This window comes from Ptychodera flava, chromosome 12, assembly GCF_041260155.1.
Source record: "Ptychodera flava strain L36383 chromosome 12, AS_Pfla_20210202, whole genome shotgun sequence".
In the NCBI taxonomy this organism is placed as follows: domain Eukaryota; kingdom Metazoa; phylum Hemichordata; class Enteropneusta; family Ptychoderidae; genus Ptychodera; species Ptychodera flava.
In genome coordinates this window covers 11,885,070-11,905,158 of record NC_091939.1, presented here as the reverse complement: position 1 = coordinate 11,905,158, position 20,089 = coordinate 11,885,070, and the positions used below count along the sequence as shown (strand labels likewise).

At 39.5% G+C, this 20,089-nt stretch overlaps 2 protein-coding genes across 2 annotated transcripts; one reads left to right on the top strand and one right to left on the bottom strand.

The window, feature by feature from the left end:
• The first annotated feature begins 1,808 nt into the window (after positions 1–1,808).
• Positions 1,809–10,869, top strand: LOC139145013 (sodium-dependent glucose transporter 1B-like). Its single transcript, XM_070715903.1, has 4 exons — positions 1,809–2,308; positions 4,139–4,357; positions 6,557–6,841; positions 8,906–10,869. The coding sequence occupies exons 2-4, from the start codon at positions 4,303–4,305 to the stop codon at positions 10,033–10,035; spliced, it is 1,470 nt and encodes a 489-aa protein (XP_070572004.1). The 5' UTR covers positions 1,809–2,308; positions 4,139–4,302; the 3' UTR covers positions 10,036–10,869.
• LOC139145014 (uncharacterized) lies at positions 10,291–18,587 on the bottom strand. The gene is made up of 5 exons (XM_070715904.1): positions 18,181–18,587; positions 15,027–15,148; positions 13,805–13,920; positions 11,655–11,782; positions 10,291–11,035 (listed from the first exon to the last, which is right to left on the bottom strand). The coding sequence occupies exons 1-5, from the start codon at positions 18,475–18,477 to the stop codon at positions 10,859–10,861; spliced, it is 840 nt and encodes a 279-aa protein (XP_070572005.1). The 5' UTR covers positions 18,478–18,587; the 3' UTR covers positions 10,291–10,858.
• Positions 18,588–20,089: the final 1,502 nt, after the last annotated feature.

The window sequence follows — 20,089 nt, the reverse complement described above, 5'->3', positions numbered from 1 at the left end:
GACTATCAGGTGGCAAATTGGAAAAAAGATAGGAAATTAGAACATGAGTTGTTTTGAACTTGATGAATGGTGTTTTGGGCTAAGATGCTATTCTATAAAATTATGCCACATGAACAGCAAACATGCATGGCCCTATGTCGAACCTTGATGCAGTTTTACACATCACTCAGAGTTGCAATGCAATTGCACTGTTGCGACTTGGCCACTGTTATCTTTGGTTGTCGATTTCTTGGTGTGATCTTTGACAAGTTGGTAAAGAAACCTTTACTCCAGAATCGTACACCACATGTACATTTCACAGTACTCAGTGTTCAAACAGAGAATTGTAATTTGAAAAAACAAATTTCTTAAAACCGCTGAAACAAATGCTACCATCGAAAATTTAAATTTGATATTAAAACGATGATGACACTTTCTTTAATAAATTAGTGCTTCAACACAGTGTAATCATTTAAAAAAAGAAAGCCATCAAACAGACCTGTATACCGTTACACCTGTGCACCGTTGATATTATCTATGCAAATAGCGTACCCTTTGTTTGCAACTGAGAGCGGTGCATATACACAGCCTTCAAACGGTACGGGCAATGATAAATTGAACCTCGGTGCTTTCTTTTATGTTGTCCGTTAACACGCGTAAGTTGAAGAGGCTAAAAGTGACCACACTTTACTGTGGGGAAGCAGTTATACAACACCTAGTCAGAGATAGTGCTCAGAGGTAAGTATAGGTAATAACGTTCGATTCTTGAGTTCTCATCGAACAGGAAGGACATAACTTTATACCTTTATCAGCTAAACTATACGTACAGTTGGTTTTTCTGTAGCTGCAATAATTGTATAGCCTCGGTGGGCTGGGCGGCTTGGGCAGTCTGCCGTGCGGCTTGCGCGATGCCCAACCTTGCCTTGGTTGGGCATCGCGCAGCCGCACGACTGAATAGAAGCCCAAGCCGCAAGGCCAGCCCACCAAGGCTACAATTATTGCAGCTGGTTTTTCTGTTGTGCTGTCAGCATGTGGACGCCCTTGAACCCTCCACAGTGTCACCGTGTATCGGGTCACGGCAACCTCCACAGGGTGTAAACACTGACGATGTTTTGTTTGAAAAATGCGATTCTACACGTAGAAGATTCAATAAAATCGCAAAGTAATGGTATTACTAGTATCAAACCTTTGTTGTAAGTTTACTGCAGTAAAAGGAGGTTATGATCACATCCAACGAAAAAAGTAATAAGTTCCCGGTCCAATGGACTTGTATGTGAGACTTTAAAAATCTAACAATGGATTAGAGGTTTAATAAAAGACTTACTTATTAGTGTGTCTGAAGAATATCTCGACATACACCTTTCACGGAATATCCCTGCTTTATTTTGGGGAATTTTTACTACATTAGGAAGTTACCGTGTGGCAAATAGGTACAAAATGTCGGTGCAGTCGCAAACGGTTAATAAATGTATTTTTGAATTCGTATACCCTTCTGTCGTCGATGCTTCTATTTCCTTTTCTATGTCATGGACGTATCAATGATCTCAACATTTTTTGACATGTTCCCTATGCACGTGAGCGCTTCTATCAAAATCTGCTGTCGTCGCTCCGTCTACAGCGAAAGAGCGTGTTGGACCATGATATTTTGACCCCTCGAAGCATTCAGTATCGGACCTCACACAAACACCTCATGTACAAAAATAACTTGGTAGGATGTCGTGGCAACCTAAGTCAAGAACAAATTATTTTGGATGGAAATGGAAGCACTGTTAATGGTTTTCATTGTTGCTATTGAGACCATCGCCCTTCAGTTATATACATTAAGCTGACGGCCTCACATGTATTTGAACACTTCTATACTTTCAATGGCGGTTGAAGGTTGTACAGAGAAATACAAAGGCCAAGGTCAAAGCATATGAAACCCCCATTAAGTTAAACAATCTATCCATATTTTGTATTCGAATTAAAACATAAAGGTACCACCGCATGATTCTTGCATCGCTGGTCGCTAATTTGTATACTGGAAGATAGTGATCAATACATTTTAATATTAGAACCACTGTAAAACATATTCAGGCTGTCTACGTATAGGTAGGAGAGCGCACAGATTATGTCAATGCCATGTTCGTTTGATGTGCGGTGTTCCGAAATCAGCGCCGCTCTGCTGCAAACAATTCGTCTGCACACGTATGCAAGATATCCTCCACTATGAAGAGCTATCTTATTGCACATCAGCCTATATCTTTTGGTGATATCGCCAGGCCAGCCATTGTTGAAATCAAATATCGAAGAGAACTGACTGCCGTAAAATCTATACGGATCATATCAGGTAATGTCAATATCTGAGCATGTGCAAAAAATTGACCCAGTAACCCCAGCATAAGGATTGATTACCATTGGTCCTATTATGGATAGCTTTCAACATAAGAGCATGACCATATTGCAATGACTATGCTGTTTGCAGTCTCACTGTGGGAGACTACGAAAGGGTTTATAGTGTCGTATGTTGCAATTGTATAGTATACCATAGACCCTCGAGAAAGGGTCTATGAGTATACTATATGAACGCGAAAGTATCCATTCGCAGGGAAAATGTGCTATCGGTGTTTTAGTTTGTTTAAACTGCTTGCGTCACCGAGTAAGTTAGAACTGAAACTTAATCAACATGTCTGTACTAACGTAACTTGAATGATATTGCGAAAAACAAAGAAATTGCATATACGAGATTCCTTTCGATTTTGTATCACTATGTAATTATCCAAAATAGCTTCAATCGTGCTTTCGTGAGCTTATGAAGAAGAGTCTCTGATTTATTTAGGGTCTTTTTTGCGTCCACTCTTAGCAATTCAAAAACAGAGAAAATTTTACACACGTAAGTTTTATATGTGCTTGATTGTTATCATGTAATATAAGTGCCAATCTATAAATCAAAATCAGTTACTGCTTTAAATTATCACCTCTATAATTTACATCGCAAGGTAGAATTGTATTGTTAATGTCACTGAAACCGTTAAAAACAGTATGGTCTATATTACTTTTATGAGTTTTCTTCCGAATCTCTTTGCACATTCATTTATCTTTTGTTAGGGCAAAAGTCAATGTTAATGGCCACATTATCACAAGTAAGCTAAGGGGTAGCCTCCTTAGGTCGCGAGTAAATATAGCAAGGGTCCCCAAGAAAATCTTCATAGTTTGTATCTGAAGGCCTAAGTCTTCACTAAGTCTTGTCTTCACTACTTTTCTTGGCTCTTCTCAGAGACTGACGAAACCGTCAAATTTCGCCTGTGAAGATTATATTCAAAGTAAGATAACCGCAGTTTGTAGCTGAAAATGTTCGGGGGGAGGGGGCACTCTAAAGTTGTAGAATGATGCGCGCGCATTAACATGTACGCATTTATTAGTCGCGCCAGCGGCTTACTGACTACGCATGCGCTTATTCATAATATACTATGCGAGTAACCGGAAGTGTACCCTTCTTTCATGGGCGCCGCCATGTTTTTTTTGAGTACTCGTAAATAAACAAATACGAAACAAATTATCATTATATAACATGCCATTTATAAAATATACCTCTTTTATTAGCCAGTAAATGTTATTATGCACCTTGTCGCTGATACAAAATATCGTTCATATAGATAAAGGGAGAAACTGTCGTGCATATGAACGGTGGCATACGCAAGAAATGCTGGGATTGAATTTTAGAAAAGCGCCCCCTGTGTCAATAATTAAATTCAAAAATTGCCAGTTTTTTATACGGAACGCTGTAGTTTTTCAGCTTGCAAGTGGAAGTTGGGCAGTGCGGTTACCATTGCAATGATAATGATTGCATGATACGTCCCTTGTTTTAACGCAATAGGCTGTTATCATTGTAAAAATTGCCAATATTTGTCCAAAATTTTTACACGTTACAGAAAATCTATAGGCCTACCTGCACTGCTGCAGGGTTTGACGTCGTGTACGTACGTGAACTGCTTTCATCAGAGGGAAACTGGGCATATTTGTCATATAAACGTTTATGAAGTAACAATTAATTACATTTTATCATGAATCAATACAAATAACATTGCCAATCTTAACCCCTGGCGCGACACCAAGGGCTGAGCCCTATATAATATTATATTACAACAATAATATCGTTCGTAATTGTCCCCTTTTACAGCGGAGGTACACATCGTACTTTTCTGGAATCCCTGGATGTTTTGACATGTGATTTTAAGATGACGAGTGAACTGGAAGGAAATACCTACAAATACGAATTCATTCCCGAAGAAAAATTGAACACAACTCAGGAAGAACAGGACAAGCTAAGAAACGACGAAGGAAATGTTGAAGCCGATGTCCCTACGGACGCAAAAGTCGAGAAGAACAGTGACCAGAGGTTTGGAAATCGACTTTTTAAGACAGTACTCATCGGGATGGCTTTCCTGGCCTGGTAAGGGACTGGTCAGTTTCTTCGGCCTGGGGGGGGGGCGGTGGATTATTTTTTGCCGACGTCAAAAAGTGGCTGACCCCCCTATTCCAAATTTTGAAAACAGGGTGACCCCCCTATTCCAAATTTCGAAAACAGGGTGACCACCCCTGGCGCGCGACATAGGTAAAACAAAAGGTGGACATAAATTATATATATATATATATATATATATATATATATATATATTATATTTTACATTTTACATATATTTATATTTTAAATAGTCATGCTATGTTTTAATGAAATTGTTGACATGTCAGTTGTAAGATAGGAATTTCAAAGTGTCAATCTTAAAGTTTGAATACAGTACATTTTGAATGAGCTGTATTTTGAATGAGCTGTGAATGTATCTCACACTTTCTATGCTTAACCAGATGTCCTGAACTGTTGTACAGAAATGGATGTCAATCATTAATATCAAAGAGGAAAAAGCAGTGAATCAAAAGACTTTGATGGGTGTAAGACTTGCCAACCATCAATATTAAATCTCCTGAGGAGCCAAAGAGAGCTTTTTTAGCCAAATCTGATGTGTACAGTGTCTGAGAGGACCTTTTCTTGTAACATTGAAACCATAGAAGCACCTGTCCGCTAATAATGACAAAAACTGTTTTTTTAAACTGTTATTTTGTTCATAAAAAAGCATCTTTCTACAGAAAACCTGTGACAAAAAGGAAATAATTGCATCAATGAGAAGGAAAGATATCTTGTCATTTTTCTATCTCTAAAATAAGTCACTGTATCAAATATATATTGTGAAATATTTGTGCATGTTGCTTTCTCATACTGAATTCTCATAGAGAGAACAGAAAAGTATCAGGAATTTGTCATCCTTTTCATATGAAATGCAGACTTCATGACGGTACACTTTCACTTAGCAAATATCAAGATATCTCTGATTTATTGAAGTATGGCGCCCGAAGGGCGCGCCGAAAAATATGAAACATCCTGATATCTCTGATATATATGCCTTGTATATTAAAGTCATGCACCTGAAGGGCATGCTGAAAATGTCTGATATATTAAAGTAATGAGCTTGTAGAGCACACTGAAAAATATGGAACGTACAGATATCTCTGATGTATGTATGCTTGATATGTTAAAGTGGGGCGAGCTGAAAATATGACTGATTATTAAAGTCACGCGCCCGAAGGGCGAGCCGAAAATAAAACGAATGATGAAATTTATGGCTGACACTAGCATTTTAGGCAATGATGAGCCTGTGTCAAAATTCAAAAACACACTGACCCCCCTATTGGGCATTTCAAAAACATGGTGACCCCCCCTATCACCAAAGTCAAAAACAGGGTGAACCCCCCCCCCCATGAATCCACCGCCCCCCCCCCCCAGGCTGAAGAAACTGACCAGTCCCTAAGTAGGTGGGGCCATTTACAAAGGTTGTGGAAACTTAAGGAAAACGTAAGTTATATACTGGCAGCTCTAAAATCGTAGATATGTATTTGAATTTTAGTCATAGACAGCATGGACCGGTGAACTCATCAGTCTTATTGTAGAGTATGTGTCAACCGCACCATCTGTTCCCTGGAAGATCTCTGAGTCAACAGAGTAACTTTTGTAATCAGAAGTTCGTTAGGAATCTTGACTTGTGTGAAACAGCGGCAACGTCACGTGTATCCCCGTCTGGTTGACGAGAAGTTTGCAATGTTAAAAAATATCAACGTTATCAGGTCTTCTTGGGGAGGTACTTACGGCAACCTTGACGTGATTGGAAAGACACCGATCAAGATTATGAATTATGTAACAGTGGTCTACGAACGGTTGGATTTTGCAGTTGAGTGTTGCTTCAGAAGAAAGAAACACATTTGTGTAAATAGCCAGATTTCATGCATTAGCGCCATTTTTGTGTATGATGGAAACGGCAATATACGTATCGGCGAATAGGTGGGTGAGCGCCTTGTAGTTGACTGCAGTGCACTGCCTACGGACGACTCTTGGCAATATTTTAGCGAAAAGAACGGAATTATAAAATTTTTGAAGAAAAGTCGAAATGTGTAGGGTCTATCATGATAACTTCGCCCTCATTATATTAAAGATATGTATTAGTGCACAGGATAAATATGTGATCTACTTTCTTGTTGTTCATAACAGGGATTGACGAACGCAATAGTTGGGCCAACACTTCTCGATCTTCAATTTCAAGTCCAGTCCACATTTCAACAAATCACGGTTGTCTTAGCCTGTGGAGGGTTGGTTTTCTCGTCGGCTCGGTCGTCGTCGGGTTCTGCCTTGATCGCTTCGACAACCATTTGCTACTCGCTCTTGGTATTCTTGGACTAGGTGTCTTCAACGCACTAATCCCATGGTGTCCGCTGTTCGGCGTCCTCATCTTGAACTTTGTCGTGTGGGGGTGTCTTAGAGGATTTATTGATACAGGTGAGTTACCAAAAGCTGGTTTGCTAGGCTTTAATTAATGAATCGAAATACACATGTGTTGTTCTTGCCTCTTAATTTCAGGAAAAAACAAAGGTACGAGTGTGTGATCGTAGAGTACACACGACAATTTGGGAAGTGTTGGCAGAATAATTCTAGCAGTCCGTAATGGTTTACATACATCAACAAGAGTGACTCGTTCCTTGGCACGAACCTTGGCACTTTTCGATTTAAAATATCTGATATAAAACTCATATTTGATAATTAATACATCAGCTCTCGCCAATCACATTCCTGTCACAACTGTCCGACTTACACTGAACGCTTTGAGCGCAGTATTTTTTCCCGCCAAAAATTGTAGTGCAACATTTTACGAATTTTATGAATATCTGATATGAAACTCATATTTGATAATTAATACATCAGCTCTCGCCAATCACATTCCTGTCACAACTGTCCGACTTACACTGAACGCTTTGAGCGCAGTATTTTTTCCCGCCAAAAATTGTAGTGCAACATTTTACGAATTTTATGAATATCGATATGAAACTCATATTTGATAATTAATACATCAGCTCTCGCCAATCACATTCCTGTCACAACTGTCCGACTTACACTGAACGCTTTGAGCGCAGTATTTTTTCCCGCCAAAAATTGTAGTGCAACATTTTACGAATTTTATGAATTTTTTTTCATAATTTTAGACCAAATGGACATCACATTTCATTGGCTACAGATTTTTATTAAAATTTTTGCAAAAATTAGGAAAATATTGACTGGTTTCATATCATAAAGGCGACAAAATTCGACTTTGGCGCTCAAAGGGTTAACTTGGCAAGTGTACTTTTATAAGATGAATAAGAATGAATAAGAAGTCCTTTTAACGTATTTTGTTTTCTAAAAGCATCCATAGAAGAGGAAACGCAACTACTTTATCGGCAAAAAAGTGACAAGAGTCTGGCCACAATTTGCAGCACCAGCTGACTGGAAGGCTTTTCAATAATGTCTTTTTTTTTCTTTCGCCCATGCAAGTTGTCTTTCGATATGCCAAGCCTGGTTATGAATATGCCATTTAATGTAGAATGCGCCTCGCGGACAGATACTTGAACTGTCAAACTTTTCCAATTCTTTATAATCTACCGCTCGTTGGGGCTCATTTTGAAACCCTTGGAGTAAGAAACCCTTTCCCTGTTTTAGTTTTTTGAAAAATCAAAAAATATTCTCCATAGAGTTAAAATAGGAAAGGCAGCCATTTTGAATTTCAATTATCGGTAAATCTTGGGTAATTTGTTTATCTTGTACCAAAATTTGCAAGGTGACCCCGATTTTAATTCTTGATTTTAAATGGTTGAAAGATTCCGTGAGGAAAATTTGAATGGTTGAAAGATTCCTTTAGAAAAACTTTGAGCAAAAATTTAAGTCTTTCACTTTACAGGCGCATACTACCTTAACTAGGTCACAGGTGTTAAAATGGCAAGGTGTATCCTTCAACCCGAAATTTACACATGTGTAACCGATTCGCCAAAGCACAGACCGTCCTTTTCGCAACTGTCACAGTTAGAATCAGCTACAGGGAATGCTTTACAATGCGTGCAAGTCGATCCATTTTCCTGTATCTCACCGTACCGAGATTGGCATTCCTCGATGTAAGGCAGACAGAATGCGCCTTGGGGACAGATACTCGGACTCTCAATCTTTTAAACTGTTCTTTTTTGCCTACTACTTGTGGGGGTTCATTTTAAAGCTTGAGAAGTAAAGTTTTCGCCGGCTTAGTTTCTCCATAGAGATAGCACAAGTATGACGGCCATTTTGAATTTCAAATATCGGTTAATATTTCGGTAATTTGTTTCCCTTGCACCAAAATTTGCATTGTGAACCCCGATTTTTGTTCGTGATTTTGAAAGAGAATGGTTGAAATTTTGCTTTGGGAATGTTTGAGTAAATAAAATATTATTTAAATTTTTCAGTTCGAACTAATTTACCGTCAATATTTCATCATGATTTGCTTGGTGTCCTTGGTCATCTAACGCGCTGCTGTCTTTTCCCCCCTCTTCTTTCTCTCTGTAGGTGGAAATGTCGTTTGTGTGAATCTCTGGGGAAAGGAATCGGGACCTTACATGCAGGCTGTCCACTTCACCTTCGCTGTCGGAGCTACTATTGCACCGTTGATTGCAGGACCGTTTCTTATGCCACAGGAGGAGGGCGTCATTTCTGCCGTGAACGAATCATCGACAATTTCACCGACTAAATTTTCTGCGCTCTTTACGCCGTCGTTTCAACCAAGTGATACGCGCTCTTATTCGTTCATACAATCCAACTTCACGAGCTTTGTCCAGACTGCAACCGATCCGATGAATGGCACTTTTTTCATGACCGAAAACACCGATCTATACGAAAAAGCGCCCTCTCTAAAAATCTGGATACCCTATACCATCTTATCGGTGTTCAACGTCGTGGCGTCTTTGCCCTTTTTCTGTCTGTATTTCGTAGAAGGTCGCAAAATCTACGCATCAAAAAAATCGTCTGGAAGTGCAGCTCCACGAGACCATGAATATCCAGAAAAGAAAGATAAACATTTTGAATTCATCTTGCTAGCGTTACTGGGCGCATTTATATTTGCATATCTTGGACACGAGACCATTTATGGGAATTTTCTGTACACATTTGCAGTTTCCTCAGATCTAGGATTCACTCCGGAGACTGCTTCGTATCTCAATGCCGCTTACTGGGGAAGTTTTGCGGCTTTCCGTTTTTTCGCCATTTTCATCGCCCTGAAAGTGACTCCGAGAACTCTTCTAACCGTTGACGTCATCGGAATGTGTATATCATCTACAACACTTGCCATATTTGGTAATCACGTCGCCGAGGTGCTATGGGTGGCTACCGTCCTCCTGGGGGCCTCTATCGCATCCACCGTCCCGTCGTGCATATCATGGGCAGAAAGACACATAAAACGCACCAGTAAGGCTATGACAGTCATCAACAGCTCTGCCGCGTGTGTCGATATAGCTATTCCTTGGACAATTGGCCTGTTGTTTTCGGCATTCGGTTCGCAAATCCTTATGTACGTCATGTTGACCATCTCCTTCAGTACAGCTACGGTGTATTTTTGCATGCAATTTTATGCCTCGCGACATAGTAGTCGATATGGTGTGAGGCTGCCAACGGAGGATACTACCGAGGTAAACGGTGTCTGAAAGACGGCTGGAACTGGTAAACGGTGTCTGAAAGACGGCTGGAACTGCAACGCCGGGGCGTTGGCAACGGCATCGATAGGCACTTTGTTTTCTTTTTTCGGGGCACAGCTACACAGACCTAGATTGGGAAACGTTTTCAACCGAGAGAGTGGGGTCGATATGTCGATTTTCAATCTTTTTTTTTCATGATTGTATTTCAGGGTTTTCTTCAAATTGTTGTAGAGATATTCTTATATCGACTCGGAGGCAGCATAATCAACATTTATCAGTCAATTTTATTTCCTTGATAGTTTTTCAACGGTTCTTAAAGACATATTAATGCATTGTTCAGTGGTGTATCTCGTGTAATAATAAATGAGGTGCGATTAACGTGAATGTGTTGTACTTCATCACGGAAACAATTATGGTATGATCAATGCTTGTGTCTACATGTTTTATGAAGAGGTTACGTACAAATACATACTCAAAAATTTCACTGTTCACGTTTCACCTTCAAACTTACAAAACCGTTTCACACATATTAAAGCGCTAGCCAAACACATTCATATTCCATCTAACGATAGCTGCACATGTTGTCTAACCAATGCTCACATTTTACTTTCGTACTTACAAGAACGAACAAACAACGATAAATAATGTTCAAGACAAACACATTGAGATTCCATATCGAGATAGATGCCAATATTGTCCTACAAAAAATTTCAAAATGTTCCGATTTAGGAGGAATGATGTATCTAAACAAAGTTACTCCCTCGCCCCATTTTTTTTTTGACAAGGTGACCATAGTAAACGTTTACATGTATGTAGAATTGAATTAAAAAGTTTACAGCTTCATCACTGAGAAATTCTTTGCAAAGTAGTAAGCGATAAGCAACACTAGCTGTACTGGCAGCAATTGGCTGAACCCATGGATAAAGATGGCTGCCGATGTGTCACATGGTGCGGACGTTGTTGGAATTCTGCATTCAGGATCTATCGCCTGGCAGTGTGGAGCCTCGCCCTGAAGAAAATCAAAATAAGAAGGAAATTTTTCAGAGAATTTTTAGAAAGAGTACACGATTAATGCAGTTTTCTTTTCCTTGGTTTAAGAGGATTCAGTTACCCGATCATAAAAGCTAATTTGGATTTTTGCCCGAGTGGCTTCGCAAAATAACGCCGCCGATACTATTAAGTGTAACTGAAATTCGATAATTGTTCTCCACAGGGCAATATCAGCGCACGCGATAGGGCTATATCACGGTCCCTCCACCGTGATCCAAGCCATGCTCCACTACTTCTCGTTCCATATCACGTGAGCAAGAATCAGCGAATCACAATAACGGGATAATACCTGACGTGTAAGAAACATGGCTGACACTTAGAGTTCATTTCATATGCACGGATATACGTAAATTTGCCGAGATAGTGTATACCTCTAAATCCGTAGAGTGATGGTGCATAACCTTTCAAACTTCATCGCACTAAAAGCAATGTTTTCACGAAATCCCATTTTCTTAACTGTAGAGACTTCTCATCAAAGCAGTGGTCTTAAAAGGAATTTCGATCGGTTCCTTTTTATTTGACGACGCGGAGTGATCTCACTTATCATCTGACTGTTATTGAATAAAGCCCCCTTTTACCTCTCCTCCCTCGTAGTCCTCGAGCAGTGGATCGATGATTGAAGTCCAGTTCTCCAGGGACCAATCCATCGAGAAGTCGACGGGGGTCATGTCATTAATGAAGAACCACGGAGAGCCGTAGACGCCACCTTAAGAGAAGAGGAAAATATTTGAAAACGCAAAACGCAAATATTTGAGTTTCAACACTAATACGCCCTCACACTGTTAGTAGCATACAAGCGGTAGCCGCGCACAGTGAATCCCATTAGGACGTACGTTTAGAAAATCTCGAAACCGCAAATTTGACATGAGAGATATTATACAATTAATAATTTACATCAACCTTTCCGTTACACGTCAGCATCGGGCGATGTAGGATCTTTGACATGGAATCAAGAGAAATAATTTAACCCCTGTAAAACCATGGCGTGGTGTTCTTGTTGGTAAATGTCGGTTAGGGGTCCAAAATAAGCAGAACAAGCTTATCAGTCAAGTTTTCTCTCACTTCCCTTAATTATCACATGTAAGACTTATGTAGCCACCACGTTTTTTACTGATCTATGAAGGTAATTTCTGATAGCCCTTGTGCTGCACAAGAGGCTCACTAGAACTAACAGGCTCTTGTGAAAAAACCTTCCTAAAACGATACAATTTACGATAGTGTTATGGTTACCGAGGGTAATTGTATTCTATTGACTGAAAATTAGTTTCAGCGGGGACGAATGCTATGTTCAAATTTAAAATGAAGTTGTTTTACGTCAGAAGTTTGATATATCTAATCAGGGTATCCCCAAAGTATAGCTACCACTCTCTGAAACTAAAATCACAACAATAACTTGAACGATGCAGTCACTGAAACCTTAGAGGGCAAGTTGCTGTAACTTTTGAAGATTTTTTTTCCGCCACTTTTACTTTTTCAATATCAACTGCAGCTTCTTGTTCTACTCCCCAAAGGCTTATGAAACACCAGCGATTCAGCTTGAGAACTGAGCCTGTCAGTGTGTGAACCGCATTGTTATAGTTGAAAAGTGAGTCAGGAGTAGAATTCGAATGTAAACAATAACAGTGCAGTTTACACGTATAAACTAAATAATGGGTGTTTCCAACATGCTTTGGGTGAGTAGAACAAGAACTTGCAATTGACATACAAAACAAAAAAATAGTGCAGAACCACCAAAGACTACAGTCATACTGCCCCGTTGGACTCTTCGCTCGTCTTCGCCAGTATCCTGTAAATATGTCCAACATTCAGGGTGCAAATCGATGCTGCAGGTCTACATCACCTTGCCGCAAAGGTAATACGAGTACATCCACGAAACCGTGCACGGCTATTGATGTATCATGTTCAGTACTAGGTGTAAATGAGGTCAACTGATAAGCAGTCGGGAATCATTGCATAGTCTTAGTGCTGCTGAAGACACGGCCTCAGTTTTCAACAGTATGATAAACGACAGGGGTTACTTCATTGTAAAAAATGTTATTTATTTGATTGACCGACAGTCCTTTGCGCCACTTTCGTCGCTGCATTAACAACAGACAGGCTGAGTAAAGATCCGATGTCTGGCGCCTCATGCCTTCGGCACTCGCGGTCATGCCTTCTTTCCGACTCGAGCCGACGGTCCTACCCTTGTGACACCCACCCAACCCACATCCATCCCCCGTATATTCGAGAGACTATACCAATAAAAGAAAAGAAAAGATACAAGTGACTGTCGACAGTCTATCATATCGCAAACCCTACAAGGACGAGATAAAATATCTGCAGGAGTAGAGTTCACGATTTGGCAAGTAGAGATCAAAACTGGTCCGTTTCTGATCGTATAGACTTTGTAGTTCCTTTAATGTCAGTGTCCTTCATCACAGTACTGACAGAAAGGTCAGGCCATATACCACAATCAGAAGTGCGTGTCAGTCAAGGCTTTCAGTCGCCTACTTGATGCATTGACGTCTGATAACGCCTGGTCCATAGCAAACAACTTGAAACACACAACAAAGAACCTACCTGCAATATTTTAAGCGTGCAATGTTTGCTTTAGGTCGAGGATAAATTCCCGTGACTGTATGCCCTTGACCGATGAAAGGACAATCGTTTTTCAAGCCAAGGTAAGCACATTTTTCCCGAATGAATTCGACTATTATGGGCAAGGTAAATATTTAAAATCAACACTCACGTGTTATAGCCATTTTCCATTCATGTCTGCATAGTCGATTTGAGTCAAGATGATTATAGGCGTCTAAAAAGTCTTGACCGTCCAGGTTCAAATCTTCTGCCAACTCTTGCAAGATGCTTTGGTCGAAAAAATAATATCATCAGTTCTGTCACGTTCTTTGATCACCATACATTCTGATTTTGGAGGACTGGGGTGTCTCATTGTTTTTCTTGTATATGCAGTTTTTTTTTAATGGCGTGATATCTGATAAAATTCTGTCAGAATCTTCCAGTGGTATTTGAAACTGTTCATGATGTTACAGCCCAACATTGATACAAGTTGCGTCATGCTTATTGTCTAAAATGTTTAAGACGCTTACGTCCTCTGGTTGTGAATTCATTGATTTTTCAAATATTGACATGAATAAACGCAATACCATGGCTATAGGGGCTCCAAATACCCCCACAGTGCAGGTAGTATTCACAGTGCATATAGTATTACCTCGATGCAGGTAGATTGCCAAACCGACCTGCACACCGTGACTGTGTATGTTGAAAGTAATACAGCACATATTTTCATCTTTACCAGAAACTGTTTGTTCATGTGGATACTTGATAATATGATACCCGTACATGTACCATACAGAAGTTGCCGAAGGATTTTGATGCACGATAATCACGCGTCTTTCGGTCAGGTAATTAAACTAGTACTTTTCGCCGTGAAATAAGAGAATAGCGTATATGTTAAGAGGTCGCGAATTCAATAATATTCAATAATATACTCTTGCTTACATTTCACTTTTTTCTGTTCTAAATAAGCATTTTATTCTTCTCCTTATAAAGTATGTATTAACCTTGAACACACATGGCTTCGTGCACAACATGATGTGTTTTCTTCTTCTTAACATATGTTCAAATATAAAGTATTAACCTTGAACACATATGGCTTCGTGCACAACATGGTATGGTTTTGTTCAACAAATGTATGCAAGTCCGCACTAAAATTCAGTCAAAAAAACATCAGACGTTCCACTCGTAAAAGCTGGATTGAAAATTTGAAGATTAGGCATTTTGACATAATTTTGGCGGTAGAACAATAAATCGTGGCACACACACAGGACAAATATAATAAAAAAATACATGAGAAATTACAGTTAATGGAGCTCTTATTATAAAACTATGACAAAAACCACAGTATCGATTATGTGTCGACACTGGCGGACGAAAGTCACGTGATCACTTACTTCAGCATGTCGGCATCGCTGACGTTGCTTGGGGATCTGAGAAGTCGATATTGGTTATCGAAGACAGCCTGCATGTAGTCGACTGTCATGTTAGGGTTCAGCGAATCAACAGCTCTGGTTGCCTGCACACGATAATAGAATTCGGAGAAAAAAAATTACACAGAAAAAACTTTTAGAAGACCTGGTAGATCGGTTGGATAAATTGATTGTTCCTAAGATATATATTTGTTAAATAGCTGTAATGGTTTCGGAAAGTGCCATATTCAGCAATTATTTGATATTTAAGTATTCTTTTGTAGCTTGTATTGATTGCAGTGCACTGGTAGCGATCCTTTAGCTCGCCGATTCATATTGCGATTGCTAATGCTGTCACTGTTTCCCATCAGGGAATAACCAGCAAGAGGTAGTCGGGATACAGAAACAGATTAATGGCTCAAAGTCTTCAAAGTTTTTGTGCCCAGATCTGTGAGAGAGGATGAAAACCTGTTTTTTATGCTTTAATGTGATGACTCACACTACGATGATGTGACGCGAACCAACGCCTTAGAGTCCTCCGTCGAGGTTCAGACGCAAACTAAATAAACTACTTGTTGACGTCCTTTAACAATACACCATGACAATACACAATGACAAGGCAAAAATGGCCAGCATGGCTGTGTCAGATTGTACACAGAATAAGTGTCCTGCTGTTCTTGTTGTCGAATCGTATATCAGTGTTCAGATATGATGATTGAACAAGCACAACATCGTGCCACATCACTCTGAAAGTCTCCAGTATTGCCTAAAGTATAATGTATTTACGGAATTCCCCGTTCGGACGGATTTGATTCTCTTCGGCTATTATTAATAAAGGGAGAGGGTCATCGAAACTGCGCTTTGCAACTTTCTTGTTTAAAAACAATGTATTTCATGTGTGATATCTACATGCATCACTTCAACATAGCTGCAACATTTGCATTTCATGATATTCATTGTTAAGAAACATGTTTTAACTTTCATCAATCACCAACGTACAGTCACAGCGTTTACATCTGTGTAGGGGTCCCTGGCAACCTTGAGCAGAGTTTCGACGGACGCCCCCTTTTAAATACGAAGAGTTCAATGGATCAGAGCCAAAAATTAAATGAACATTTTCTTTGCGACTACTTGATAAAACACGTGATTTAGAACAAATTGTAGCGTGCTGTATCTCTGTCAATTCTATTTGAGGTAGAATACGCCTACCGGGCAGATATTCGGACACTCAATATTGGGTAATCTGTTTCTCGGCACCGAAACTCTTGATTGTTTTTCTTGATTTCGAAAGGGTCAGAGTGGTTTAAAGTCTCCTTGTGGAAAGTTTGAGCGAATGTTGAAGTCTTTCAATCGCGAGGCGCACAGTATCTTAACAGTATATCCAAATTCTTTGTCGGGGGAAAAGGGTTATGAATACCAAGCAAATGCTATGGACGTGACAGGCAACTCACGTCCACTTTAGGATTCACAAAATTCAAAATGTCAACATAGCTATTCAATGGGCAAAACAAAGAATTGCACATGATAAAATGAATGAATGGTCCGCTGAACGCTGAACGATAACCTCATCGAAGTGATTGAAATTCTTGCATGTAATACCGGCTTATAGTATATTTGTATGTTCATAACACAATATAGTCGACCACCATTACATGACCACCATGAACCGACGGGGCTATCAGATGATTAGGCGTTTTCTGTTGCATGGCAACGGGCCTTATTGTCATATATATGCGCCGATATTCATGATATTCTTTTAATCGCATTCCAAGTCTTTAATCTCTTCCCCACCCTTGCAAGAGCGTTGAGAAAAGGTACAAGTACACATATAGGTGAGAGGGGTTATACTTCAGAGGTGATGGACAGTGCACCAGTAAGAAGTAATGCGAGAAAAGTCGGAAAGCGAAAGGATCAATTTTAGATCAATGAATTCCAGATTTGTTTTTCTAGCTTTGCATCGAACCGCCTCTCTCTTCCTCCGCGTTTCCACGGGAAACGAAACAAATAATGACCGTATAGTGCCGCTGGATTGAATTTGCGCTAAAGAGCTGTGGGTCGAACTACCGATTGTGGATATACCTGTCATTTCTGGTAAACAGCTCTAGCTGTTCAGATAGAACATGGTCAACAAAAGAGAGGCCGTGGATAGAATGACAACACTCAAAATGTACAAATGTGACAAGCAATCATACCGTACGGTATTTATAGCGGTTGAATTTTCACCGTACACTTGACCCGGTACCCAGGTACCCTAATCCAGCGGAATGAATATTATGAAAATTTTAAAAGAGATAACATGTGTACCTTTTGATGACATTTTCACTTATATGCCATATTCTTTTCCTTCTAACAAGCATAATGAAAAACAAGTATTAGCCATTCAGGCGCAACGTATTGTGTGCGATATGCGATTGTTGTTGGCAAATGGATTCTAGTTCGGTGAAAAATCAGTTGTCAAATACATCATCTGATATCACTCACAGACATGCTGTTTCCAACATATGATTTTGTAGGCCTAAGCAGACAAGGAAGCTGTATTTTAAAAACAGGAAAAAAACCAAAAATACGGGAGAAGACGTCAAAAGTCACAGCTAATGGAAGGAACTTCAATCCCCACAGAATAATTCTCTTCATAAAATTTCCCTAGGCTGACCGGTCGTCATAGCAACAAGTTTATGTTGTAAACGTCGAAAAGTCTTACGTTCACACGCGCCTCGAAAGCGTTCTGTTGCTTAAACTTGGTTCAAGAAAACTTGAAGCCGTCGTCTTTTAAAATCAACAACACAAATCACTGATCAGTGTGCAAAGTTTGGTCCAAGAGAAACAAATTACCAACAATTTATACATTTGAAATTTGAAATGGCATCTACCAAAGTGTTAACTCCGTGGGGACAAATTGAATTTTCCCTTTAACAGAAGCAAGATGGTGAAAAGTGCACTTACTTCCCGGGTTTCGAAATGAGTCCATATAAGCATCGTACCAGAAAAGTATTGTAAAATTTTGAGAGTTCAAATATCTGTCCCCGAGGCACGATTTACCTCACAGTCTATAGCGTTGTTCTTCCACAACTCTGATGTTTCAAAGACAATTATCTATTCGCTTATTTCGCTTTATACGGAGATGTAGCTTGAAACCTACCTGCACGGAGAGAAAAGATCCCTTCGTATAGGGAAGAGGAAAACCGTGGAACACAATTCTTAGCAACTTAGGTCCGTAGTGGTCGCCAACGTCCTTCATGACGGGGAACGCTCTCTTGGCATCGCCGCATTGAAGGCACATAAACACATCAATATGAACGGGAGCCCCGATCCTTCCACCGTTGTACGGGTAGCCAAGCCGATGCTTTGGAATCGGAATCTGGTGGAAATTACCCAGCAACGACGCTGTACACGGCGACAGTAGAACAGCCAGCAGAGAGCACAGGAAGAGAACCATTTTTTGCGCGTTTTACTTTCCTCTCTGGTTTTCTCGTTTGCTATCGATCAAATCTGCAGTCACGCCGAATGTTAGCTTCGTACTAACAAATAACTGACAGTGTGACAGCTGACCTCAGATGACCCACATACGGGCAACATTTAAGCACTCCCTACCACAGACCCTGGAGTGACGGCTAGCGTCCTCGCTACGTTTAAGGTCGGGCAGAAGTCATTAAATCCTTTGTCTGCGTCCCCTCATGCGGATAGGTTTTTGGAGGTTTTCAAGGCATGAAAAAATGTATTTGAATACAAGCACTTGTACCTACAGATCTTTTTTAACAAATCTTGTGAGATGTACTGAAATGCTTGCGTCCTTGCAGGATGTCACATAGCAGTGTACATTATATACATGAAAAACATGTTTTTGCGTTGCTTTTAAGATTGATAGTCACATACATGGGAAAATACAGTAAATATAAACTCGGGCGTGTAAAGTTTTCTCTATGTTTTTAAACTGTTTACCCGCTTTCCTTTTGAATTTTTCAGTGCAAAACAGAGAATTTAATTACTCCGTTCAGTTTCACTCGATAGCGGTTGTATACCTGATTAATTTTCTAAAGGTACTAGGATCTCAATTATATGTCGATTTGCATGCAAAAACAGACAAACACCTATTAATCGACGGCGATATCCACACAGACACTAATTACGAGCATGTTTTCAAAAGAATCTTCATTAAACAAGATTCGAATTAATGTGGGATAATTGGATGGGGAAGAAATGTCGATTTAATCTGCAAATGTAAGCTCATCTGCTTTTCTTTTTTAAGTTAAACAATTGATATTATGAGTAATTTGTAATACTGTAACATTCAGCTAAAGGGCACCTAACACTTTTGAGAAATTTGAAAAATATATAATGATCAAATTATCCCAAATTAGTTCCAGTCGTGTTATCTACGAGCCTGTGTCGCTGATCTTGATAAGTAAATTATAGCTCGAATAATTCTGCAAGAGCTGTGCTAGTGTTTATGATTGGATCAATTATTTTGTCTTTGATTCATATATATGCATCGTAAGAACGAAGCCATTGCTTTAAGGTATTGATTAAAATTCCCAGGGTTCGACTCTCGCTCTCTCAAAGTATCACCAGCCTGCCCCCTTCCTCATTTCCTGATCATCTACGATAAATACCTTCCTGTAGCTAAACGATAGCCCAGGGTATGCGTCGGTAATGGGTCATTTAGATTTTCAAAAAAGGCTGCAAACTGGCAATATGTAATGATCTTGTCAGAAAAAAGTACTACAGGGTTTACAAAGGCCTGCCTTTAAGGTTACGATGTTTATATATATATATATATATATATATATATATATATATATATATATATATATATATATATATATATATATATATAATATATATATTATATGTATATATGTATATATATATATATATATAATTAGGCCAAAAAAAAAAAAAGAAATGTTTCTGGTCAGGCCTTTCTTAAAAAAATGGTGCGGCGACGCGGATTTTTTTTTTTTTTTCTTTTTTCTCCTCCTCAAGGGAGGGAGGAGGGTCAGTTAAAGCGCCAAAGCGTAGCGGCTAATTTGCATAATCATTTGCATATC